General features: G+C 37.9%; 2 protein-coding genes across 3 annotated transcripts in view; one reads left to right on the forward strand and one right to left on the reverse strand.

The window, feature by feature from the left end:
* Window positions 1–243: 243 nt before the first annotated feature.
* Window positions 244–4493, forward strand: b9d1 (B9 protein domain 1). The gene is made up of 7 exons (XM_052132000.1): window positions 244–415; window positions 558–626; window positions 728–836; window positions 3082–3178; window positions 3283–3345; window positions 3616–3683; window positions 4182–4493. Exons 1-7 carry the CDS (start codon window positions 353–355, stop codon window positions 4325–4327), a joined length of 615 nt encoding a protein of 204 aa, XP_051987960.1. The 5' UTR covers window positions 244–352; the 3' UTR covers window positions 4328–4493.
* Window positions 4494–4560: 67 nt separating this feature from the next.
* Window positions 4561–27754, reverse strand: part of LOC127647634 (epsin-2-like) — a 36222-nt gene continuing 13028 nt past the window's right edge. The window contains exons 3-9 of one of the 2 annotated variants that reach the window (XM_052131999.1): window positions 23269–23381; window positions 20754–20855; window positions 14256–14358; window positions 9109–9276; window positions 8219–8308; window positions 7932–8126; window positions 4561–7507 (exon numbers count right to left, since the gene is read on the reverse strand). In XM_052131999.1, the coding sequence (XP_051987959.1) occupies window positions 7152–7507; window positions 7932–8126; window positions 8219–8308; window positions 9109–9276; window positions 14256–14358; window positions 20754–20855; window positions 23269–23381 (1127 nt within the window). In that variant the 3' untranslated portion in view covers window positions 4561–7151. Of the gene's footprint in view, window positions 7508–7931; window positions 8130–8218; window positions 8309–9108; window positions 9277–14255; window positions 14359–20753; window positions 20856–23268; window positions 23382–27754 lie in introns of both variants that reach the window. The other variant, XM_052131998.1, reaches the window with a different exon arrangement.

The raw sequence follows: 27754 nt of genomic DNA on the forward strand, positions 1-27754 counted from the left end.
TTCCGTTGTTACTTTATCCAAATTAGTATAATTAATGCTTTTTCATTCACACTTACATACAACTATTGAGTGTCACTAACGTATATAGTGTAACGTATGTATGTATGTTAGGTTCAATTTATGAGGTCTATTTATGTCCACGACAGCCGTTTTGTGGTGTGTCAGTTTCCAAGCGCGTTTCGGGCTCATAATATTTGGACCTTATCATTTGCCGTAGTGAAAGCGTCCATAGCATCCGCGATGATGTTAGCAACGGGAAGCCATTAATTCACAGCTAACCCAACAAAATAAACTGAAGCTATGTTCATTTGGCTTTGATTTCAATGTTTTCCGGTGTGTTATCGATGTGGAAATGACCTCAAACAACCCAGCGGTTTTTCTTCTCATGGTCAATGGGCAAATCGAATCAGCAAATGTGAGTTACAATTGATTAAAGCCCGAAGTTTAAGCAGATCTTTACTTGAAGCGTGTGTTCAAACGTATGCAATAAACTAGTTTTGTGCAAAGCTTGTTATTAACTTTCATTCGATCACTTACATGTCATACTGTGTCTGAAGTTCCCAGAATATGACGATCTGTACTGCAAGTATTGTTTTGTGTATGGACACGATTGGGCACCCACATCAGTGAGTAACATCTTCTTTCCTTCTTTTTTATACATGCCTGAGTGTGTACTCAGACCTATAAATAGTAATCGTAAGTTTGTGCCTTTTTCCTCCATCTGAAGGGCTTGGAAGAGGGAATTTCCCAAATAACTTCAAAAGGAAGAGGATCTCAGAGTTTGGTGTGGAATTTCCCATTGGACATCACATTTAAAAGCACCAACCCATTTGGCTGTAAGTGTACCTCCTTTTGGTTGACTTCAAGTCGAAGTGTGTAATACCTGTGCCACTAAATTAAATTGTAAATATAATGACTTTTTATCTATCTAGCTATCTAGCTAGCTAACTATACTCACCGAGCACTTTATTAGAATATCTATGGTCCTAATACATTTCCAGACGTGTTCTTCTGCTGTTGTTGCACACCCGCCTCAAGTCTCGACCTGTTGTGCATTCTGAGATGCTATACAATTGTACAGAGTGGTTATCTGAGTTACTGTTGCTTTGTCATCAGTTCGAACCAGTCTGGCCATTCTCTGTTAACCTCTCTCATCAACAAGGTGTTTCCATCCACAGAACTGTCACTCACTGGATGTTTTTAGTTTTTGGAACCATTCTGAGTAAATCCTAGAGACTGTTCTGCATGAAAATCCCAGTTACAGAAGCACTCAAACCAGCCCATCTGGCACCAACACTCATGCTACAGTCCAGGTCACTGAGAAATCACCGTTCTGATGGTTGATGTGAACATTACCTGAAGCTCATGACCTGTATTTGATTGATTTAATGCAGTGCACTGCTGCCACACGATTGGCTGATTAGATAATTGCATGAATAAGTGTACAGGTATACCTAATGAAGTGCTTGGTGATTCTATCTGTCTATCTATCGCAGGTTCCTCATTTAGTTTTCAACAAGGGCCAAATTTTGTCAACAATACAAAGCCACCCTCGATGTTATGACAACGTGTTTGTCCTGCTGCTATTATGATTATTTTTGTTAGTTATTACTATTGTTGTTTTTATTGTTTTTGTTGTTAAAAGAGTCACAACATAAATATTCTGAATATTTTTATTATTTATTTTTCTCAGTATTAGTAGTCTGTTTTATTTATTCAAACAATTATGAACATTTTGTTTGTATACAGATACACAAAACTACACAACTCTGCCTGTTGATAAAAAACAAAAAAAAACTTTAATGAGCAATCTGGATCTCTATGTCATCCATGCGAGTCAACTGTTCCTGCTCAGCTCCAAACAGGATGTCCTCCCTGCACTTCTATTAGGGGGCCAATTTTTTTTAGAGGGTTTAAATGCAGAAAATTAAAGTGTATAATTTTTATAAAATAACTAACATTAATTATTTTGTTAAACTCATGTATTATTTAAGCTGTAAAGTTGTTTATGGTTTTAAATTTACACAGAAAAGTTCAGTAAGTTATTTTATTTTTACACGCATGTTACACGCATATTGTCTTGTCTTGTGGCTAAATAAAAAAAAAAGAAGAAGAGTATTTTAATGTTCCAAAATTGGCCCTCCATTCTCCTCGGTTGTAAGTGCTTTGCTGTAACCTTGATTTTAGGGGACTATTCCAAATAAATATTTGTTGTAATCAACATTGTCACATATACTGTCGATTGAGCTTAACTTGCATTGAACCTAGAATATTCCTTTAAGTACCAATTTACACTCCTTTCATTAAGCATTATTAAACATGAAATCAAACAAAATTTGCTAACTGAATTAAAACTTCCCCTAATTGCAGATTAAATTCTTAGACCTGTTAGGATTAATATTGTTATTAAGTATAATATAACAAAGTATTGCAGTCATTTCAATAAAGAAAAGACAGTGAGCCCGTGTTTTCTTATATATTATTTTTAATATTATGTATCATATTTTATTCTGTACTATTCATGTTATTCTTAATGTGAACTGTTCCACGTGTATTTGTACCTTGATAACAAGAGAAAAAAAATCAGTATGGGGCAAATACTTTTTCACATCACTGTATTATCCAGGCATTAATCCCAACAAAATACATGTGCAAATATAAATAGAATATATATTCATCCAACAGCACTCTTTATACTCATCTCACTCACATAAAAACACAGATTATATACTCCTCAAAATGCATCAATAGTACCATTGAAAAAACAATGGGAAAGTTATGCCAAATTATGTAAATAAATGTTTTTACAGCATTCAATATATATTAATCTCTAGCACTGACTGGGCAGGGTGGGAGACTGGTATAAATGTTTGTAGAATAGCAACAGCGCCGCCTGCTGTACAGGGATGAAATTGTTTTTTTTTTTTTTTTTTTACAGACTCTGTGTGAATATACATTAATCTCTGGTATAGACCTTTCGTTGGATATTCGTCTTGCAAAATTGTCATGGATTTGGTGTGAATAGGCCTTTAGTGTGGGCCGCCTATCGAGGAGCCCTGATATATCATTATCTTTTTTCAGGGCCCCAGATTGTGGTCAGTGTGTATGGCCCCGATACCTTTGGAAATGATGTTGTCAGAGGTTATGGAGCCGTGCACATTCCCTTTACTCCTGGAAAGTAAGTTGCTCTGAGATTGTGGTGTCATAATGTGTAAAGAGAAACCAACATGTTTGAGAAATGTCTGAAATGCATTGTCACACCAGTGAATGTTCTTGTTCCAGACACACCAAGACTATTCCAATGTTTGTTCCTGAGTCCACATCAAGACTGCAGAAGTTCACAAGGTTGTTTGTAAATCAGCTAAAAAAAATTACCAGAAGTTATAGGTTTAGGTCTAGATTTAATTTCCTGTGGCTGAGATGTTCTTATTTGTTCACTGAATTGGATGCGTTTCAGGGGTAATCAAGTTTCATTACAATGTTCGATCTATTACAGATTGTTTTACAGTTTCATGTTAAGAACATTGCATCCCCCTGAGCTCTTCAAACTCATATTTTCTTTGATGAGCTTTCAGTAATAGGCTCACAATAAAACATGTTTTCTCTTGTACTCAGCTGGCTAATGGGAAGGCGTCCAGAGTTTACAGATCCCAAGGTTGTTGCCCAAGGAGAGGGAAGAGAAGGTGGGATTGCAAAATATTTTCTTAGCAAGCTTTCTTAAAAGGTTAGTTCACCCAAAAATAAAAATTATCCCATAATTTACTAACCCTCAAGCCATCCTAGGTGTGTATGACTGCATCCATCCATCAAAAATCCATGAGATGCCCTTTATTAACCCCCTGGAGCCGTATGAATTACTTTTTTGATGGATGGATGCACTTTTTTTGGCTTCAAAATCGAAGGTACCATTCACTCCCATTATAAAGATTGGAAGAGCCAGGATATTTTTTTTTATATAACTCCAACTGTGTTTGGCTGAAAGACTAAAGTCATATACACCTAGGATAGCTTGAGGGTGAGAAAATTATGGGATAATTTTCATTTTTGGGTGAACTAACTCTTAAAACAAAAATTAATTGAATAAGGCTTTGATGTTATTTCTTAAGCATAAATTGTTGTGCTATTATTAAGTTTAATTACTGATTGGGTTGTCGTTCAACATCGCATTTGTTCATTTGCAGTTACGAGGGTGTGTTCGCAAGGTTTTGTGACACTACAGTTCAACATAGTAACTAAGGACATGAAGAAGCTGGGTTATGAGACTACTTCAACGGAGCATTCATCTGCTACAGGACTTACAAGAACAGAGCAGCCTTATGGAACATGATCTCAACGGCAGATAAGAGGCTTTGCTAACAGGCTTTGTATGCTTTTGTACATCTATGTCGGTCTTTAGAACAAGTTACCTGTTCATAACCAGACATGTTATATTGTTTGATCAATTTTGTATGTTTTTAATAAACCGGTCTACTGTTTTTGTTGATATCTACAAAAGTCAACCACCTGTATGACTGAAATGATTAGACACTATTGCCACAACAACATGCAATGTTGATGTGATTACTGAAAGCATCAAGAGACAGATCAAAAGTCATTGATACAATTTATTTTTAACCATTGCAGCTACAGGTCCTTTTATCATTACTGCGATTTAGATAGCAGTAAAATATCACACTCTTCATGTGACTTACCTACTAACCATTACACAGAAATAAGGTACAGAACAATATGTTACAATAGAACAGATGATAAATTATATTATACAGTTATAATGCCAAGAAGTTGAGCACATATCCATAAAAAGCAGCCTGCTCCCAGTAATATGAGACAGTTTGGTAAATACACAAGACACAATAACATGGAAAAATAAAATGTTATGCATCTTCACAAGATTAGTCCTCTACAATAAATGCATAGTGAGTACATGGTAACAGAAGTGATACATGACAGCAAAATGAGCTAGATATTGTATGGGTTCAAAAGTTAAATTAATAATGGTAAATGCAGTCTGCATAATTGAGTACAGTGATGCTCACTAGCAGGGAGTCATATTTAGCAGGATTAGTGCCTGCTTAGACCATCACATCCATCAAAAGTGCATTACATACATCTTAAAGCTGTCTCACCCACCCCATCCAAAATTCCAGAGTATGCCTGCAGATTATTGACCATAAACACACCTCAGGCTCTGCTACAAGGCTGCACATTATTTCCAGCAGATGTCACTAGCTCACAAAATGAGAGACTTAGAAATGGTATGCTTGTAGTAATTGAGAATAGTGGAATAAATAAAAAGATAAAACTACTGCAGTCAGCATTTGAAAAGGACTAGAATGTCACTTTGGGAACTGCAATTTGGGTGAGGAGATGTTGCCATCTTGTGCTTCCACTGGTTAAAGTAAAATCAAAATGTACAGACAAGCCATTTAAGCTCATACAACACACCAAAGTCTAGGAGTCACTTTATAGTGATTGCCAAATGTGATAAGCAGTTCACTCCAAAAAATTAGACTGGCCCTCTAACAAAATAGTCATAATTCTGATGTGAAGAGTCTAGTGTACACCTAATTTTATGATAATGTGTGCAAATCAAGCCACCTTGGCCAAAATAAACATGAATTCTCGCTCCACCACAATACAGATAGATGCATTTATGAGACTTGACCTCTAACAAACATGTAGACCACAACCTTGAAGAAAAAAACAAAAAAGAACTGAAGATGAACAAATATCTAGAGAATAAATCACTCAATCTACTCACTTTTTCAAATAACCTCTCTGAACATCTCCACACATTTTTATAACACTAAGCATGTTAGCTTTTAATTCAAAACTGAGGATTCTTTTAAAACGGCAGGCTCTGATATATGCTTGGCTTTTATCCAAGATACATTAACACATTGCATCAGGAAGCAGTGATTAGTGATACAGTTATTGGTTATAACAGTAAGATGCATCAGGACCTGATGAAGAAATATAAACAAATCTAATCCTACCACTTCCCTTTGCTCCATTTTCCACACACACACACACATAAATAAAAGTTAAAGAAATTATCACATTTCAGACTGTTTGATACTCAATGTGACAGAACAAACTAAGGCAGATGAATTCTAATCATTAGTATTGATTAGCTGTCAAATATGGAGGCGCTGTGCAAACAGTGAGCTGCACTGAATCAAAATAACCCATTCACCCAATAAACAACTTCTCGGGATTGTAAAGCAGTAAAAAAACAGGCTTGGATATAAAAGTAGAGACATTATGATATGCAAACCAACTCCCCATCATGAATTACAAAAGAAAAGGAAGAAAAGAACTCAATTCATTGTGAAGTTCATCTTTCAATGCATCAGGTTTGAATCCATTTACACATGCATTCAGAAACTCCCTCCTAGTTCTTAGCATTTAACCAAACTCAGTGTGTGCCATAGGTTGCTGTTTTCCTTTGCTTGATGTGAACATTTCTTATGTCTTAGTGAACAGTTCCCCATTGTTTCACATGCTAAGGACTAACGGTGGGCCAACAGTCGTCAAAACAAGATGAATCAGAGCATGTGCAAAATCCCTGCTTAGAACATCAAAATCATTTCCAGGTAAACTGATAAGAGTGTCCTCTAACTGTCCTCTACATAAGCATACTGTAAATACACACAGTGTATATGCGCCGCATAGAACACACCGGCTGCTTTGATTAAAAGGGTTAGCTTTATCTATTACACTGCTTCGAAAGACTAGAAATTAGAAAAATTAAGACAAACCAGTCCTTCTAGTTTCAAGCCTCTGATAAGAAAAGAAATCAAAAAGTAGTTAAAAATCAGGACCCCCTTTAAATGTAAGGAGAACCCACACAAATTTATGGTTTGTGGGTGAAACAAAAATACCACATCTAGACCATATTGCTCATGGTTTATTTGAAAAATTTAGAAAAGAATACCAAATCACTGTATGGTACCTATCTCAGACAGGAGCGAAGGGAATCACCTGTCAATGTAAAAACTGTAAACACCACTGCTAATCCCAAAAGTCTCATAATAGCACACTGGTCTGGGGAACAAAACAGACTATGTTGTTTATACCGTAGGAAAAGGGATTGGGGAAAGATTTGTGTGGGTCTGGGGTAGATGGGTGGTGACAGCCTTAATTGTTCCTCACAATAAGAAGGGGTTAGATGCGCCACCGGTTTGCATTGCTGTTCCAGTGGGCTGCAGCCCTCCGCTCATGAGAGGCTGAGGCATGGACATGGAAGCAGTGATACCCATGCTTGGCATCATCTGGCCCACCGGCCCAAGAGGAGCCATGGGTACCATGGAGACAGGGGCAACTGTGGGAATAGAGGACAGAGGCAAGGGCTCGTTGGTTCTCTGGGCCAGGCTATCGAAGCCTTGACTGGTCAAGCCCATCATGGGGCTGACTCTCATCTGGTTGAGGGTGGGTGGCAGTGGCTGGTTCACCTGGAAGGGGTTGATCAGAGCCACAGATACAGGTGCAGGTGCAGCTGCTACTCCTGTGGGGGAAAGAAACCAAAAGGAGATACATGTGTTTAGCACTGCTAAACTGAATTTGCCATGATTAAACTGAACTTTACACAATAACACAGATTCTGCATAGAATAACACACTCTTTTTACAACATGTAAATGCCTTAAATGGTGTTCTTTTATGAGGTAAAGGTCATACACATTGTAAGCAAAATCTGACTGTGAAAGCTAGATTATTGCCCATTACCCAGATTTGCCTTTTGCTTCCATTTCGGCATAATACTCATTGTGCACGTCTTATGCGCCTGTCGATTTATGTTTTGATGTCAAGCATGGTTGCGGTTCTTTGTTTTTATAATGCACTGATTTTTTATCCAGTCTTTATCGGCATTGTGTTGTACATGTAAACACTATCAATAAACCCAATGTAAAACAATGGTGGTAGACATACCTCCAGCAAGGAATGGGTTGGAGACAGGAGCTGGCTGTGGTGGCTTGCTGACCAAAGAGTCCAGGTTGACAAGGGCAGCGTTCGGACCGAGGAAAGACTCTGGAGTTTTTCTTGCTACTCCGCCTGGTACGTCAAACATATCTGAACCCATAGACAAGCTGGTCTGTGATGGCAAGGCAGAGCTCCCTCTACCATCTCCTATGAAAAACAATCTTTATCACACCATCCTGAACAACAGACAACACATTCTTGACTAGTAAACTATGGTAGTAGAAGTTACTGTGTACCTGTCATTGCTGAGGAGCGGAGACTATCAAACTCCGAGAAGTCCTCCTTGGAAGTACCATTTGGTGTGGAGAAGAGATCAAAGCTGTTGGCTGAGTAAAACGAGAATGTGTTAGATATTTATTGCATCACTAAATCATACTTGTCTGAGATGGGATTAAAAACAAAAAAGCCTTTCATCTTTCATTTAATAAAAATTATATCAAGCCAAAAACATAAGAGCTGCCTTACTATCCCAAAAAGTAAAGTCACATACACACTAACACGTTTCTGTTTGAAAATGCGTTCTTTTTCTCTCTCTACATTTTGGGTTCTGTCCACACTGAGACAGCAGTTGTTGTTTTGTTTTTTTAAGTGAAAACTGAGCTTTCTGAAAATGCTCTCCCAAGTGGACACGTTTGAAAACACTGTCTTCGTGTTGTAGTGTAGACTGGAAAAACAGACATTTGAAAGCGATGACATATTTTTTGTCCATCCAACCCAAAATAATCAAGATGGCTGGCCATGCTGTAGATGCGTTGTTGTGCTTGCAATCTACTTTGGTAGAATTGTTGAAGATATTTTGCCTTGTAAAACCTTAACATTACATTCCTTCAAAGGCAATGGAAAATTTACTCTGAATTGGTGTCTGGCAGTGGAACTCAAGCACAATGGCTTTTTAGACCATACAGGGAACAGCTAAAATGTTGCATGTGCAATAAGGGGACTTAAGCATTTTTCATATGTTGTGGATAAACTATTTTGTGAAATGTTTGAAAATGGCAGTGTGGATGGAGAGTTTTGAAAATGAAAAAGTCCTTTTCAAATTTATCAGGATTAATGTGGTGGACATAGCCTAAAGCACAGATTCAACATTTTGAACTTCAGGTGAACTTCGGTTTTCATAGCTTACCTGTGGCAGGGGCTTTAGGCTGGGTGGCAGGCATAGGGCCCCAGGGATCTGCAGGTGCAGGAGCCGAGGTCGATCCCCAGGGGTCACTGCTCTTCTGAGGAGTGACTGAAGAAGAGGCACTTGGAAGACCCCAGGGATCCACAGGAGCAGCTGACTTGGGGGCAGCACCTACAGACACATGGAGATAGACACAGAAGTGTGCACACTGTAAGCTTTCAAGCATCATCATATAACAGAGTTGGCATGGTCACCAAAATGATTAATCACTGGCATTCATGCCTTCGCCATTCAGTATGTTAACGTTCTCAGCAAAGAAAACTATTAGGGATGCCCAAGATAATGTGATAACTTTGGAGTTAAATTAAACATGTTTAACACAAATTAATTGAATGCCGCAAAAACATTTACTAATTTAACATTTGAACTACTTCACTGTTGTCTTATTTTAAAAAGTAGGTTGAAATAATCGAAATGTTTGGAAGGGCTTCACCATACGTTTCAATAATCAGACACAACAATCTCCCATTTGGATTTTATCATTAAACGATGGAGAACAACTAATTTATTCATAAATCAAATCCAGCTGTGACTTTTTTGGGTGTTTTGCATTTTTGGAATGGTGGAATTTAATTATCATTGATGTTTAACAATTATGCAAAACTAACCTAAATGCAACTTTTTGAAAGGCAATGCAAATTTAGCGGCATAATTCAAATTCTTAAATTAAGCACATCAAAGAGATAGTTCACCCAAAAAATTAAAGTTTGAAGCTCCAAAAAGAACAGACAGTCAACATAAACATCATCCCTACAACTCCAGCAGTTAAATTAATATTTTCTAAAGTGACACGATCACTTTTGGTGCGGAAAAAAATCTATATTTAAGTATTTTACAAAACCATTGCTTCCAGTCAGCAGCAATATACACATTCACAAGAGCTCTGAGTTCACATGGTCTCTCGTGTGACGAATTTGCTTTGATATGTTAATTCTTACGTTTTTCTCTCGGTTCAGAAATCCAGGATAAGCACACAAATGCATCATACCGATAGAAATACAGATCTACACCAAAGCAGCTTTCCTCCTACTTTTCTGGATGTGTCGAACATGCATCAAGTTCTCACGTGAAAATGGCAATGCAATTATGTCACATGCGCATACCTCTGCTGACTAGAAGCGATGGTTAATAGTTAAAAATTACTTAAATATTGATATTTCAGCACCAAAAGTGATTATCACAATTTACATTAATTTAACCTCTTGAGTCGTATGGATGACGTTTATGCTGACTGTCGGTTCTTTTTGGAGCTTCAAAAGTCGGATCACCATCCATCTCCATGCTGAGATATTTTTCTATTTTTCTTAAAATGTGTTCTGCTAAAGAAAGTCATACACACCAGGATTGGCATGAGGAGAATTTTAATTTTTCATTGAACTAAATGGCACTTTTCCACTGCACGTTACGGTTCGACTCGCCTCAACTCTACTCACTTTACTTTTCTGAGCTTGCATTTCCACTGTGGTTTAGTGCCGCCTCTACTGCCGTGACAATCTTAAACATGACACAAACTGACCAAAACAATAACACAACTGCTAGCTGTTAGCTCATTGTGCAGCATAAAGCAGTTGTTTGCGTGGTGATATTTTCACACAAGTGAAGCAGTTAAATTGGCCTGGTTGTTTTAGAAGCAAGCTTCCAGTAAATGGTCAACTAAATAAGGTGAAGCTTTCAAGCAGAATATAGAGTTAACATAACAAAACGTCCAGGGCACTTTCCCTCCCATTGCTCGCCGCCCGGTCTTGATAGCGTCCATTTGGTCAACAACTTCCACTTTTCCTTGGTGGTTCTGTAGTAACTTTTTTTGTTTTTGTAACTTTTCCCTACACTGTTGGTAGGTCCAGTGGTAGCCGTGTGTGGCTGTGAGACACTTCCTAAGAGACTTTATCGCGTCGCTCATCGCTAAAGAGTGGACCGTCTGCACCTCATTTATTTACCACGCCTTTGTTTTGCACACAGACATTTATTTTTTCACAATTCGAAAGTCACGAGAACAAATTATACTGTTATCGCTGTTACTAACTTTAAAACAAGCGGGTTGATGTCGCGTGTCAGAAATCCAGTGACGCTGGATGTGACAATTCTCCCTCACCAATCAGTCATCTGCAGGTTTTGATGTCACATTTAGTATCGGCTCGGCTGGAACATCGACCAAGGTGGTACTAAAAAAAAAAAATCAGGAACCAGGTACTATCCACAGTGGAAAACTCCAAAAAAGCGAGCAGAGTCGAGTTGTACCGTGCAGTGGAAAAGCCCCATATAGGCCCAATACATGTTTTTGCATATTCTGAATCGGCTCGCACCTGGGCAACAGCGTTACCTTTGAGAGTATACTCATCTGACAGCGAGCGAATACAAACGTTTTTGACGCATACCCACTACAACTTCTTTGTGATACTCTGTTAGTAGAGTTAATGGCCTGCGCAAGCACAACTATGCACACTGACGATGACCGTGTCCACGAGTCGAGAACATCTGGCCAGTGCGCAGTCAGGCCGCGCAGACTGGATTACGATGAAATTAATGCCATGCATACTGTGCGCGGAACGAGCCGCTACACGGAGGTGCAAAGTATACTTTGGGCTTAACCCTTTAACTACAAAAAAGATTATATTTTCAGAATTACATTTTTTAAATAATAATAAAAAAAAAAAAAAAAAACTGTTTACCATGCAAATTAGTGTAACAGGTAATACAAGTTCATGTACAGTGGATATAAAACGTATACACACCCCTGTTAAATAAAACAAAGATAAATCATGTCAGAACTTTTTCCACCTTTAATGTGACCTATAATGTGAACAATTAAATTGAAAAACAAACTGAAATCTTTAAGGGGAAAAAAGTAAATACAATTAAACTAAAATAAAAAAATAAACTCACAATAACCTGGTTGCATAAGTGTGCACACCCTTAAACTAATACTTTGAGTGCTGTAATAAAATCAAAAGGTGCTTCAACAGTCTTTTTGGGTAGGAGTCTAATTAGCATGGCACATCTTGAAGTGGCAATATTTGCCCACTCTTCTTTACAAAAGCTGTCAGATTGCGAGGACATCTCCTGTGCACAGCCCTCTTCAGATCACCCCACAGATGTTCAATTGGATTCAGGTCTGGGCTCTGGCTGGGCCATTCCAAAACGTTAATCTTCTTCTGGTGAAGCCATGCTTTTGTGGATTTGGATGTGTGCTTTGGGTCGTTGTCGTGCTGAAAGGTGAACTTCATCTTCAGCTTTCTAACAGACGCCTGAAGGTTTTATGCCAAAATTCCTGGCATTTGGAATTGTTCATTATTCCCTGCACCCTGACTAAGGCCCCGGTTCCAGCTGAAGAAAAACAGCCCCAAAGCATATGCTGCCACCACCATGCTTCGCCGTGGGTATGGTGTTCTTTGGGTGATGTGCAGTGTTGTTTTTGCGCCAAACATACCTTTTGGAATTATGGCCAAAAAGTTCAACCTTGGTTTCATCAGACCATAACACATTTTCCCACATACTTTTGTGAGACTCGATGTTTGTTTTTGCAAACTTCAGCCTGGCTTGGATGTTTTTCTTTGTAAGAAAAGGCTTCCGTCTTGCCACCCTACCCCATAGCCCATTCATATGAAGAATACGGGAGATTGTTGTCACATGTAGCACACATACTGTACTTGCCAGAAATTCCTGCAGTTCCTTTAATGTTGCTGTAGGCCTCTTGGAAGCCTCCCTGACCATTTTTCTTCTAGTCTTTTCATCAATTTAGGAGGGACGTCCAGTTCTTGGTAATGTCTGTTGTGCCATATTTTCTCCACTTGATGATGACCGTCTTCACTGTTTACATGGTATATCTAATGCTTTGGAAATTCTTTGTACCCTTCTCCTGACTGATATCTTTCAACAATGAGATCCCTCTAAAGCTTTGGCAGCTCTCTGCGGACCATGGCTTTTGCTCTGAGATGCAACTAAGAAAATGTCAGGAAAATCCTACTAGAACAGCTGAACTTTTTTTGTGATTAATCACTTTATGAGTGATGAGTCACTTTAAATGATGGCAGGTGTTTAATGACTTCTATTTAACATGAGTTTGATTGTGATTGGTTAATTCTGAACACAGCCACATCCCCAGTTATAAGAGGGTGTGCACACTTATGCAACCAGGTTATTGTAAGGTTTTTAATTTTCATTTTTCCCCCATGAAGATTTCAGTTTGTTTTTCAATTGAATTGTTCACATTATAGGTCACATTAAAAGTGGAAACATTTCTGACATGATTTATCTTTGTCTCGTTCTTTTACATCACAAAAACCTGGCATTTTAACAGGGGTGTGTAGACTTTTTATATCCACTGTAAGTGTGCCACTTATGACTGAAGGCTATAATGTTACCCAATTATGAGACATACAGTAAAACTTTGTGTTTCAGTTTAAAGCTCTAGCTGTTTCCTGTTCCAGAGGAAACAAACACCTGCCTCAATGCTTTTCTCCATATGCTTCATGTCTTCAGTTTGGCTTAAGCTTAAGAACATGGACGAGAGAACTGGGCTGTTAGATGAACACTTTTTCCAGGCTCAGTGCTCACTCTACCAGTAAAGGATCTGAATACTGAATCCCTTTGTTTTGTGCACACAGGAATGCACAGCTACCAGCCTAGCTACATTACCGAGCCGCCACAAAAAGCTACAGCCCAAACAACATTACAACAAAAAAAAAAAGAGCCTGTGGAGGGAGGGGCAATTGTCAAAGGAAAGGGGGCTCTCTGTATGCCTGTGGTCAAATTACCCTGAGCATTATATTCAAACAGTAAAGGTTTGCAACTGTGATGGTAATTTACACATTTAATGCCCCTGGTGCTAATAGCCAGTTAGTAGAATAGTGATATGGCTAATAGATCAATGACACCTTAACTCAATTTTAAAATGTGTGGTGTTTGTTTTTAAAGTGTGGATACAAACCTACCTTAGTTTAAGTTGTAAAAGTGATTCAGGAATTTATTCTATTATGCAACTGATCCCAGTGAGATAAGTGCACTTTGTTGCTTTAGCCACTGACAAATGCCATGTCAGAGTGTTTGCCTTTACCATTGTGAAACCAGAAATTATCTGTGTGTGGATTTACCGTAAGATTGCCAGGGGTCTGAGGTGGTGCCAGTCGCTGCCGCTCCGGCCCCTGCTCCCCAAGGGTCTGATGCTTGACTGGCCATCTGGTCCATCAGAGAAGACTGTAGAGGACACACACACACACACACACACACACACACACACACACACACACACACACACACACACACACACACACACACACACACACACACACACACACACACACACACACACACACACACACACACACACACACACACAGATTAGAGATTAGAGCTACTTACTACTGTCCAAAATAAATTAGATCAGCTATAGTAAAAAAACACTTGGAAGCCAAACTCAGAACAAATACTCACATAAGGAATACGTCCGCAAGGAAAGAAGGGGAAAATAAGTTAATTGAAGTGATTAAAAGGCCTCAAACTATAGGGCAAACTATTATGGTAAAAATAGGGCACAAACAAGTGCAATTCCTGCATTGAGCATGACATTTGCATTGAAAACGTGAAATATAACTTCATACTCATTGCAAATATATCAAACAATTTGTATAATCATCACAGACCCCTGCAGATATAAGAAAAGTTTTAGAAACGTTTTTTTCCCCTAACTGTAAATTGGGAAAATATTTGAGTTACGGATGTGACAAAAATGGACAAGATTTTTTGGGAATAAAACTTGTAACACTAAATTGTCCGGAATTTTACAACAAACTCACCTAAATTTCACAGGGGGGCTGCTTGTCTCAATTCCTGTATAGGTCAGATGACACCAGGTTCAGAAATCAACTTTTCCATTAAGGGGCAATATTTGATTTCCAGGGGCCTTTCACTTTATAAGGGCATTTCTTTTTTGTTTTAACTTTATCAAATGACCCTACCATGGTCATTTAATATGTTATCATTTATCATTTAAACTATTAAAGTCAATTTGAAAAAAAATGTGTGTTACAAATTTACACGATCTGTACATTGCATTTTGCATTCACATATTTCCAAATACTTTGGCTATTAAATTACCATAGCCTTCAAAACTAATGCACAGACATAGAGGTTATGACCGCATTTCTCTAGATTTGGAATGAGGAGCTTCAAAAACTCCATGCCATTTGAATAAAACAATGTAAAAAATAAACCTTTCAAAATACAAATTTGAGATATAATTCATACATTAAAAGTGGTTAATGTAAAATTATTATTGTATCATTTAATAATGTTTTATTTCACATCATGGCATTTATCCAGATATTACTTTTGTTCATATTATTAGGCTATTAACTACATTGTAGCATTTGGTTACATTATAGCCTATTTTGTGTTCTCTCAGACCTGATTTAATAAATGTATAGCCTAACTTCCCTCACTCCCGCACTTTTGGCTTCAAGCTGGTGAGGATGCTTTTCAAACAGACAGATACGTGAGATGAGCCCATGGGCAGGGAAGTAGAATATAACATAAGTGACAGTGTTAATATCTAGGGCCATTCATTTTGAATAAATGGTCCAAACGGTCTCGTAATTTAGCATGTGAGCATGACACTGAACTGATGCAGAGTGTGAAAAGAGAAGTGCCCATCTTAGAGCATTTATGGTACGAGCTTCTGCCACTGACACAACATCTGCACAATGGAAGGCACGAAACAAATAAAGTTTAATGAAAATTCAAATGAAGATCGCAATGTATGTATTTGGAATTCTATCAAATGTTATTAATAAATAAACAGGAACTCTTTGCGTGGAGCATTTTCTGCCCCCATATTTTAAATGTAGTTAGTTTCCGACCCTGGATGTAGCACGTGTTTGTCTCTCTTCACCATGCAACTGGTACACAAAGCATTTTTGCTATTTATGCCTTTCTTGTAAAATGTGCAGCATTATGACTAATGATGGAGCACCAAGATATGAAAGGCATGAAAACTATAGATTGCTCCACCGTCATGAGCTTGCAATGTTAACAGCTTTGTTAATTATAAACAGAGAAAAAAAAAAAAAAAAAAAAAAAAATCGCATTGCTAGCTAATGCAGAGTTTACACTACACGATTTTAACCCTGATTTTCACTCGCCGACAGTTTTGTGGAGATCGCCGACAAAAGTCTGAAATCGTAGACAAATCAGAGCTCACTCCCATGAGTGACGATCGCAATGTATGAACGATCAGACATGATTTGAGAAAAGCGCCGACGCGTCGCCGATGTCAGCGAGACATCTAGCATGTTAAATATCTGGATCTGTCTGTGATTCCAAATCGCACAATGTGAAATATGTTTTGACTGAATACAACTGCAGTGTTGACCTACAGCCAATGAAAGAGCAAGAAACAGGGCACAGGAAGTTTCAGTGGGAGGAATCTTGATGTACCTGCAACAGAACATCAACTAGCATGGCTGCAGTATCAAGAAAGTCTCATTTGACTGAACAAATGGAGAAATAATTAGTGGAATATTGGCAGGAGCACCAGCGCCTATTTGATGTTTCATCTGAACTGTACCACAACCAGGTGGAGAAAGAGAAGAGTTGGAGAGAAATTGACAATTCTCTTGGACAGTCATGTAAGCAAATAGGTAGATTTTTCAGTAGTAGGTACTATTTAATATTGTAACCGATAAAATATATGGTTAGAAACATACACATATACATTTGTTTTTGTATCTCGTATCACTTCTCATGTGTACTCTGTGGTGAAATGTAATTTGGAGTCCAGGCAGAGTCATCTGGGATTTGTCAATAGTGAAATGTTTTGTAATGTGTTCACCCCGTCGCCGATTCGTTGTGTAATTTAAAACGCTACAACTTTCATGACAAGACAGAGAGTTGTGTAATACGAACGGTACCATGATCCAACGTCTTTGAAAATCGTGTAGTGTGTAGGAGGCATAACAGAGACATAGTATAATGCCATTTGCATGTCGAATTAACAGGTTTAGAAAGGTTTATACATCTGTAACATCTTAAGTTCGGTAACAACGCAGGTAAAGTGCTCCCTCACACTACACTTAACAAGCTGTCGACAGCTGCATGAGTGAGAAAGAGCAGATGTACTCTTCTGGAATTTCAGTTTGATGAATTGATTTGTTCATCTGTATCTATTGGTTTGATAATTTGCAGCTGCACTGTAAAGTGAATAAAAGCGTACGGATATGAATGCGGAATTTGCGGGAATTATTAAAATTGTACGCAATCTCCTGCCGAATTTCAGGCCCTGAGATCTGAAAGTTGTGAAAGCAGCACTTTCATGATGGAGAAACCATCTAAAACACTTTGAAACCTGCAGACTTTGACCTCTGAGACGTCCGTATGATATCCATCAAGGCTGCTTGATGGATTTAAATAAGATGGAAATTGGAATATGGTCTTGCACGATTACTAAACTGCCAAAAGCGGTTTTAAAATATAGTCTGCATTTATTGCTTCAGTCAGCGTGCATGAGTAAGCAGCGCACTCTAGCGGGTGTGCAGCACACACTGGGCAGCACCAATATTAGATAATGTTTAACATGTTACAAATCAAAATCGTACAGAGTGTCAAAATAATACCTATTCAAATGATGGCTATAGGTGCAGAGAGCTTGAAATGCATTACAGTTCAAAGCAATGATCTGTGATCTATAAGACATAAGTTTGCTTTGTACAGAAAGTATTTTATTTGAATAAATATTTGAGTGATATAAACTTAACCTATAAACACACACACACACGAAGTCAGAAGTTTACATACATTTAGGTACAAGTCATTAAAACGTAAAAAAAAAAAAAAATGTAAACACCACAGATTTCATATTAGCAAACTATCGTTTTGGCGAGACGTTTAGGACATCTACTTTGAGCATGACACGAGTTATTTTTCCAACAATTGTTTACAGATTGTTTCACTTTTAATTAACTATCACAATTCCAGTGGGTACGAAGTTTACATACACTAAGTTAACTGTGCCTTTAAGCAGCTTGGAAAATTCCAGAAAATGATGTCAAGCCTTTAGACACTTAGCTTCTGATAGGCTAATTGGAGTCAATTGAAGGTGTACCTGTAGATTTATTTTAAGGCCTACCTTCAAACTCAGTGCCTCTTTGCTTGATATTATGGGAAAATCAAAAGAGATCAGCCAAGACCTTCAGGTTGTGGACCTCCACAAGTTGTGTTCATCCTTGGGAGCAATTTCCAAACAGCTACATGTAGCACGTTCATCTGTACAAACAATAGTACGCAAGTATAAACACCATGGGACCACGCAGCCAAAATACTGCTCAGGAAGAAGACACATTCTGTCTCCTAGAGATGAATGCAGTTTGGTGCAAAAAGTGCAAATCAATTCCAGAACAACAGCAAAGGACCTTGTGAAGATACTGGAGGAAACAGGTAGACAAGTATCTATATCCACAGTAAAAACGAGTCCTATATCGACTTAACCTGAAAGGTTGCTCAGCCAGGAAGCAGCCAATGCTGCAAAACCACCATAAAAAAGCCAGACTACAGTTTGTAAGTGCACATAGGGACAAAGATCTTACTTTTACAAGAAATTTCCTCAGGTCTTATGAAACAAAAATGTAACCGTTTGGCCATAATGACCATCGTTATGCTTGGAGTAAAAAGGGTGAGGATTGCAAGCCAAAGTACATCATCCCAACTGTGAAGCATGGGGGTGGCAGCATCATGTTGTGGAGGTGCTTTGCTGCAGGAGGGACTGGTGCACTTCACAAAATAGATGACATCATGACCAATTATGTTGATATATTAAAGCAAAATCTCAAGACATCAGATAGGAAGTTAAAGCTTGGTCGCAAATGGATCCTCCAAATGGAGAGTAACCCCAAGCATACCTCCAAAGTTGTGGCAAAATGGCTTAAGGACAACAAAGTCAAGGTATTGGAGTGGCCATCACAAAACCCTGACATCAATCTGATCTAAATTTAAATCTAAATTTGTGGGCAGAACTGAAAAACATGTGCGAGCAATGAGGCCTACAAACCTGACTCCGATACACCAGTTCTGTCGGGAGGAATTGGCCAAAAATTCAAGCAACTTATTGTGAGAAGCTTGTGGAAGGCTACCCAAAAGGTTTGACCAACAGTTAAACAATTTAAAGGCAATGCTAATAAAGTGCAAACTTCTGACCCCCTGTGAATGTGATGAAAGAAATAAAAGACAAAATAAATAATTCTCTACTATTTTCCAGACATTTAAAATTCTTTATTTAAAGTAGTGATCCTAACTGACCTAAGACAGGGAATGTTTTCTATGATTAAATATCAGGAATTGTGGAAAAACTGTGTTTAAATGTATTTGGCTAAGATGAAGGTAAACGTCTGACTTCAACTAAAACACACACACACACACACAAAAGTGTATATATATATATATATATATATATATATATATATATATATATATACACTGTATATATACACACACACCAATCAGCCACAACATTAAAACCACCTGCTAATATTGTGTAGCATGGCATCAAACAATGCCAACCCGCATTGTGACTGTGTCAACCAGTCTGGCCATTCTCTGTTGACCTCTCTCATCAACAAGGCATTTCCGTCCACAGAACTGCTGCTCACTGGATGTTTTTTGTTTTCGGCACCAATCGGAGTAAATTCTGGAGACTGTTGTGTGTGAAAATCCCAGTTACAGAAATGCAACAAGCCCATCTGTAACCAACAATCACCCCACGGTCGAAATCATGGAGATCACATTTTTCCCCATTCTGATGGTTGATATGAACATTAATTGAAGCTCCTGGCCCGTATCGGCATGATTTATGCACTGCAGCCACAAGATTGGCTGAATAGACAAGACAATTTACTTTCAGCAAGTTTGAGCTCATTTGCAGACCAAACAAATTAGAAAATAAATACAAAATAAATCATGCAACAATGAAAAAAACTGGACTCTACAGTTCAAGCAAATGTGAGTGAAAATGACTGCAAGTCAATGTGGAAAATTTAGTGTGACATCTGACACCAAAACTCATAATCTTTTTATACTTTCAGAATAAGAACTCCCCAATGCATTTAGGAGTCATGGAAAAAATCATGGACGACTGACAAGTGCAGTGTTTTGGCAATACTTGTCAGCATGACAATGCATGAGCGAATGCAATTATTTAACCGCAAAAGAAAGGTTTATTTGATTGTATGCTATTTAACTAACCTTTATGAGACAACCATTTTGATGTTTCTACACTAGAAAGCACAAAATATTTTTTTTGCCAGTAAGAAACACATGAACTCTGTTTGGATGTTATTTTATGACTTGGATGAAATGAAAAGAATCTCAGAATTTTGTTAGCATAACCTCATTGTCACCACCCCAGATTAGGAAACATTGAACTTAGCTATTATTGCTAGCTAAGATCATCAGATTTTTAATAAATGAACACAAAATGAGAGAGAATATGTAGAACACTGCGAATGATGAGTGTTTGAACTCTGCAGAGCTTTCTGAAGGCACAGATTCTGTGCAGTCTACTGATGAGTTATCAAGCTCTGCGAGTCTAGGCAGACTAAGCCTACCTCTTTCTTCTTCTTGGACACTTTCCCTACGTTGGGGTCTTTCCGGCTTTCTTCCAGAGCCATTTGGAGCCGTAGGTCATCCCCACGGCGCATCCTCTCCTCCTACACAAGCACACCAAAAAAAATATTTTATAGAACATTATGGAAAGTGTGACATCTGCTAAATCACAGCGAGAATCTCTTGCCCTTAATCCTGACTGCAGATCATCACAACCTCACTGTTGCAATTCATCACGCTGAGGTTGATAAATCGGCCGATATTCGTACTTTGTTTTTTTAATAATCGGCAGATATATTTTGAATGAATGATTGAATGGAACATTTATATTGTGCTTTTCAGTCACTACACTCAAAGCGCTTTACACAGTAAACGGGACTCTCAACCACCACCAGTGTGCAGCATCTACCTGGATGATGCAACGGCTGCCATAGTGCGCTTACATAGTTCGCGTTTGGCAGATTTCTTTTTTCCTTGAGGGCGCTGAAAATCGCCTGCTTGCATGTGAAGCATCTGAGACATGTGAATGATCAATCACGGTTCATTTTGTTGTTACATGCCACCATGTTACTTCAATAATAGACCGGTGTGCAACACGGTGTAATTTAAACGGTCTGCATATCAGAGCTGCAGCAGATGTTAGTGCTCATCTGTTTCATTCTCCCTCTCTCAATTCAACAGTTCCCTGTAACTTTTAACTGTCTTGTCTAATGATAAAAAGACAAATGTTAATAAATCTAATATCATATACCACCTTCAAATATGCACATATCTCGTTTAAACAGATGTAATAAACCAACCTCACAAAACTGAAGCAGATCCAGCATGTACTCTCCAATCGTATTCTCTTTATCTCTAAAGCACGTATTCTAACAGTCTCTTCTCAACAGTTCCCTGTAACTTTTCTAATGATAAAAAGGCAAATATCAATAAAACTTTTATTATATACCATCTGCAGATATACAGCTTTAAAAAGATGTCATTAAAGAACCTCGCAGAAATCCAGCGTTTTCTTCCCATCGTGAGCTCATCTAATATCTTCCTCTAAAGCACATATTCTATCACCCAGAATCAAAACTTCAGGATCAGGATCAAAAGTTTCTCTCATTCACAAATCATGATGGTCCATCTGTGACAATCCAAGTAGGCGATCCAGGCCAGGATTTCATTTCATAATTGTATCACTCCTACAGAAATAGACTATGCTTGTGTCTCCTCTGCGTGTATGAACTAGGAACATTTGCCATTACACGATAGTTTAAAGTGATTCCGGAGCACTTTGCATTTACTATTAAAGTTTATATTGTTCGTTTACATTTTTGCAGGAGTTTTTTTTTTTTTTTAATTTTTGCAGCGAGCCTCAGCTGTGTGTGCATCAGAGTGCATCATGGGCTCTTTCGGACAGGAGCTACACTGGATGACCTCTGCGGAGCAGCTCAGTGACGGTAGGAGTTCAGCTGAATGACACACAAACGTGCCGTTGATGGCATGAATATATTTGCTTAAAATTCCCTTTTTTGGGCATTAAAATGCGGTTGGAATTTGACGTGCACAATCAACAATAACCGCGACCAGACGATTTGATAATCGCAACAGGCCTAGTTCAAGCAAAAGTGTTTTTCAATTGAGTGATGTTCTTCCAGCATTTAACTGGAGGCCTAATTATTTCAATGACAACGGTTCCTTAAACTTCACAATAATCAGAAATTTGCGACATCATACAGGGTTAAGAGCGCCAAAAGCACAATTAATTTCTGTTCCACAATGCATATCTCTCTTAGATGAGCCCCTCCTCAACAGCACCAGTCTGTTTATTCATTTGGGAATTCATCCCAGATGTCTGAGTGCACACACACACATACACTACTTCCTCCACATAATTTTTTAGGGAGCAACCACTGACGAGCCTCAAACTTCACCAGAGCTGCTGGGAACAATATACTTCCTCTTGTATAAGCTGGCCCACTTTATAACTGTTAAATGGCATCTAAGTTGCAGTTATAAATTCCCTTGAGAGAGTTGTGTGGTTGTATGACATCCACAATCATTTCTAGGCTTCCTAAACAATATCCCAATGTTAACCTGGTGCCACTTTTGAAAGAAAAGGGCAACTAGGTGAATCCAGCAGATGGGGGTGGTTATGGATCCCATTTCTTCGGTAGTCAATCAAACATTATGTGGTGGAACTGCATAACAGAATTTGGCTAAAGGAAAATTACATGCTATTGTCTGTTCACACCAATTTTGTTGTGACTAAACTATTAAATGTATGACTTAAAAATATGCAGTATTAAATAAATTGTAAAACTTTAGCCCAAACTATTCACACTGAGTGTGAATTTAATTTTTAGCATTCTTTGGGGAAAGGTTAATTTACCTGAATAAACTAATCAAACAGATCCTTACAGTACAACATTTCGGACCCAGTTTACAATTGTTTATCTTAAAATGCACACTTTTATGCACTAACTTGGTGCGGCCCCAAGAGGTGATAAAGGGGGATATTGTGTACTGCACCTGCTCTGCGGCCTCTCGGCTCATGGCAAGAGCCAGCTGCAACTGTAGCTCTTCCTCACCACTAGTCTGAGGCCTGGCCTGTTCCAATTCTGAGGATGCATTGGGAGACGTGGCTGAAACAGACAAAAACACATATAAATGACATTATCATTCACTATCATTCATTCACTAAAACCACACCTGACTGGGGTATCTTAGGGCAGGGCTCATCCTGTGTGAAGCAATGAGCATGCATTACAATTACTGCTGAGGATCAATCAGCTGAACAAGTCTTATCGAGTACTATGTTATTGCTCACACACTAAACCAGCACAAGAACAAAGAGTGTAAGACCTATAAAAAATGCTGCTCCTTAATGCAAGGAATTTAAGTTAGCCATTAGCAGGCTAAGTTATTCAAATACATAAAAAAAATAAATGTGGTTACTAAGGTAGGAATAGTTGTTGGGCCCAGTTTACAACTGGTATAAAGATATGTCTCGTGTGAGAAATTTCATAAAAATTTTCATAAAAGAATTGTAAGCCATGAACCAAACCAACCAGCTCCTACAATGCACATGCCAGGCAAGAATGGAGAAGCCGGGCTCCCTGCTGCATGCTGGGTAAATCACAACAGGAGTCTAGCACTGATAATAAGCTTGATGCTAAACCAATGGACAGGAGCCACTTGTTTAGAAAACAGCAGTATCACCAGCCAGCTCAGAGCACATGGAACAGTCACAGGCTATTGAAAGCCAAGCACCTTGCAAAGTACAGGTCACAAAAGGCCAGAATTTACACTATGTTCAAAGCAATCGCAATTTGCAACTACTGTGAGCACACCCTGTCTGAGGCCAGGCTGTTTAATTTAACGCAACAGCCTTGCTCATCTTTGATCGATAAAAACCCTGACAGCCATTAGACATAGTCTTGATGCACTGCATTCATAAAGATTTGAAATATGTGACTTGAGACCCACAGTGACTTGAGAAATCCAAGCAGAATTGCCTGGGCTTCAGACCCAGAGGAACCCAACTAGAAATTACAACCAAAGGGCTTGATTCTGTGGGAACAGGAATAAAGGGAGAGAACAGCAATGAAGTGGTGTGGGCGTGGAGCTTTGTGACGTCACTTGTGACATGACAAGGGCCTCTAGACCAAATCACCCCATCCATACCAAGCAGAAGCGGAAATGTGACTCACATGTAAACTGCGTGGTTCAAGACATTTCTTTGCAGTTTGCACCTTAACTTGAATAACAAGATTGACTTTTCATTCATGATTATGGATATGCTGACACATTAAGAACACACTAAAGTAAATTGCAGTTATTGTTCTATGGGTGTTCGATTAATAGTGCCACATAGTCTCATACCTCATATTTCTAAATAGGTTTCAAAACACAGCTAAATCAAGAGCCTGTTTAAAAGGAAATAACTGCTATGTTACAAAAAAAATTAAACATTCGAAACAATAGATTTAATAACCGTTAAAGCTCAAAAATAGAATAAGCTAAAACAAACAAAAAAGGATACATTGAAGATCTGGGGAAAAGTTTGGCTGCATTAGACTGACTGTATAAAAGCATCCAGAATCTATTTAAAACACAGGTCAGGCCCTTTTCTTAGGTAAGGGAAACAGCAAATTTAACTAATAGCCAAGAAGATCTCATCCACTGCAACAAACAAAACACAGCTTGACATTTCACTGTTTTAGCTGTCACTTTACTTTACTTTACTTTACTTTACTTTACTTTCTACTCGCATATTTGAGCCATTTGTAAAAGCCATTTTAATATTGGATAAATAAGAATTGTTAAACAATATATAGCAAAATATTTAAAGAACACTGTTTCGATGGTGTGCAGACAGGAAAAATAAATGCTTGTTTTGACATCTGAAAATGACTTCACGTGGAGTGGTAATTTAGAAACCAGGTTTTTCTAGACATTTCCGTCAGCAGTATCAATAAAGTGTCACATTTCAATTTATCTGGAGCAGAACACCAATATGCACAAATTAAGGCACTACAAACAATCCTTAGATGCTCATGTTGTTTGTATCTTACAAGCCAGAGTCACCTTATATGGAAAGTCTGTTTCTGACAAACTACTGAAACCTCTTATTAAGAGTATTTCAAGGTCTGGTTATGTATATATATATATATATATATATGCAAAACTAAACCTCAGGTATTCGTTACATGTTGTCAAAAACACCAGCTTGTGTCATCTACCAACTACATCTTTATATTTAGCATCGATGAGCTAATTCTTTTTTTTTTTTTTTTTTTTACCTGATGAAGTGTGAATTACATCTCACTGAGTGTTCACACTTTCCGGAGAAACAATGCAAGGAAACTTCCACTGAAATGCAAAACACTCTTGTTAACATTTCAGCTTTTCTTCTAATTGTCTGTTTTTCCTTTTTTGCTAGTGACTCAGGAGTTTACACACTCTTTTCAGCACTACTTATTTCCACGAAGCTCACCATACTGGTTTTTGCCATAATTAGTGGAGCTTGCTTGACTACTGTTGATTATTTGTACAAACCTTTAACACTAAGTATTATATCATATTTATTATAATTTGTTTTCCACAGAAATATTAAATAGCAACTAAAAGGCTATTGCATAGTTAAATAATAATATCAATATTTACCAATAAAATCAATAGACAGTGCCAGGTCTATTAGCCTGTAATTACACTGCAAGTCCTAACTCATAGATCCAATATTTTGACAAATCCAATTTATTATCACACCGGTTACATTTACTTTAAACAAACCTGATTGTGTTTACATTAATGACTCCATACATGGACACCAGAAAGACAAAACCGAACAGACAAAAGAAAAGCCGTCAATGCTTGTGTTTGATTCACTGTTTGTTCAAAGGCATACAGCGCAAGCCTGTCTCGTTTCATTCATCTGAACTGTTCGCAAGAAAATTGTAATCTGTGAGAATGCTGCAAATGATCCTGATCATCTCAGGAGGTACTGTGAGTTTAGTTCGCTTTATTTCCACTTGATTGGCATGCATTGGGAACGCAACTCTGCAGGTTCAGTAATATATTTCTTTGTATTAAAGAAACAACGATAAAAGTGATTAAATCATAAAGTACTGCAAGACACGTTCACTTTGAACCTAAAATTGGAGTTCCATTTTATTTTCTTTAGGCACAATAAACTGTATAAAATGCAAAGACAAATTCAATGAGAACACACATTTGGCAGCGTTATTTTGGGAACACAAGGGAATTTATTAGGCTTATTTATTTTGATTATTATTGTCTTTACATTTATAATTGTCTTTAGTTCTTAATCTGTAGGATATTAGTAATTTTCCACCTGTTGTCATTGATGGATGCTAGCCTGATGGCAAACGGAGCTGTTGGAGACGGTAAATGTTTGGATTTTTGGAGGTGGCAAAATAAATTTTTTTTGCTTTTTTCGTTTAGTTTAAAGTGAAAGAAATGTCATGTTTTCGTGTTTCAATAAATGAATAAATTCAAAATCAATAAACCCAAAGAAATATTCACCGACCCTCGGCAGGGGGGGATGACGATGTTATCGAATATTGCAATATTTTTTAAGGAGATTATCGCTAAAATATGTGTTTTACATATCACCTAGCACTATAAACAGTAAAAAAAATACATGATTTAAGATTTTATTAATTTCCATGAATTTTCCAGGCCTGAAAATTACAAATGCAAAAATTCCCAGCTATTTGCAAGTTTTCCACAACTGTGGGAACCCTGAATATTGTAATGATGATCGATTCTTAAATTCCATAATCGATGCATTAATTTCTTTGATAGATTGATGCACTGTGATTCATCAATGTATTTTTACACCCCTAATGGCCACATTAAGCTGCATTCTTCAGGAAAAAACAGGGTGCATTAAACTGCTTTCTTTTAATCCCTTAAACTGTGTAAGGAACATTGCGCACATTTATATAACATTTCAGAATGCCACTTTCTACCCTAGAATAAGCCGTTTCCTTAAGTGAAAGTAAATGTGGTCAATATCTTGCCAAGATGGGCAACTGGACAATAAAGCAAAAATCGAGGTTACAGTGAGGCACTGTAGTAAATGGGGATGATTTTTTTGAGAGTTTAAAAAGGTAGCAATGTGCAGTTTATACATTTTATAAAACAAGTTTTAACAGAAAGATTAATGTATTGTTTGAGCTGTAGTTTTTTTTTAATAGTAATTTGTAGGGTCCTTATAGGGTTTACCGCGTTACGTTGTCATGGTAATAAAAGTTGTAAAATTGGATATAACTAAACACAGAAATGGTTAGCAAGTTATTTTTTTCACACTAAAATTGTGTTAACACACATATTGTTTACGTCTTGAGGCTATACCTTTGAAACAGTGACTACGGTTACATGGACACCAGAAAGAGGCTTTTCGCGAGAAAGTGGATTATTGCGAGAAAACAGTGTTCCCAGTGGCATACTCTTTATTTCCGTATACATACACCTAATTCAGTAAGCAGAT

The sequence above is a fragment of the Xyrauchen texanus genome, chromosome 8, assembly GCF_025860055.1.
Source record: "Xyrauchen texanus isolate HMW12.3.18 chromosome 8, RBS_HiC_50CHRs, whole genome shotgun sequence".
Classification (NCBI taxonomy): Eukaryota; Metazoa; Chordata; class Actinopteri; order Cypriniformes; family Catostomidae; genus Xyrauchen; species Xyrauchen texanus.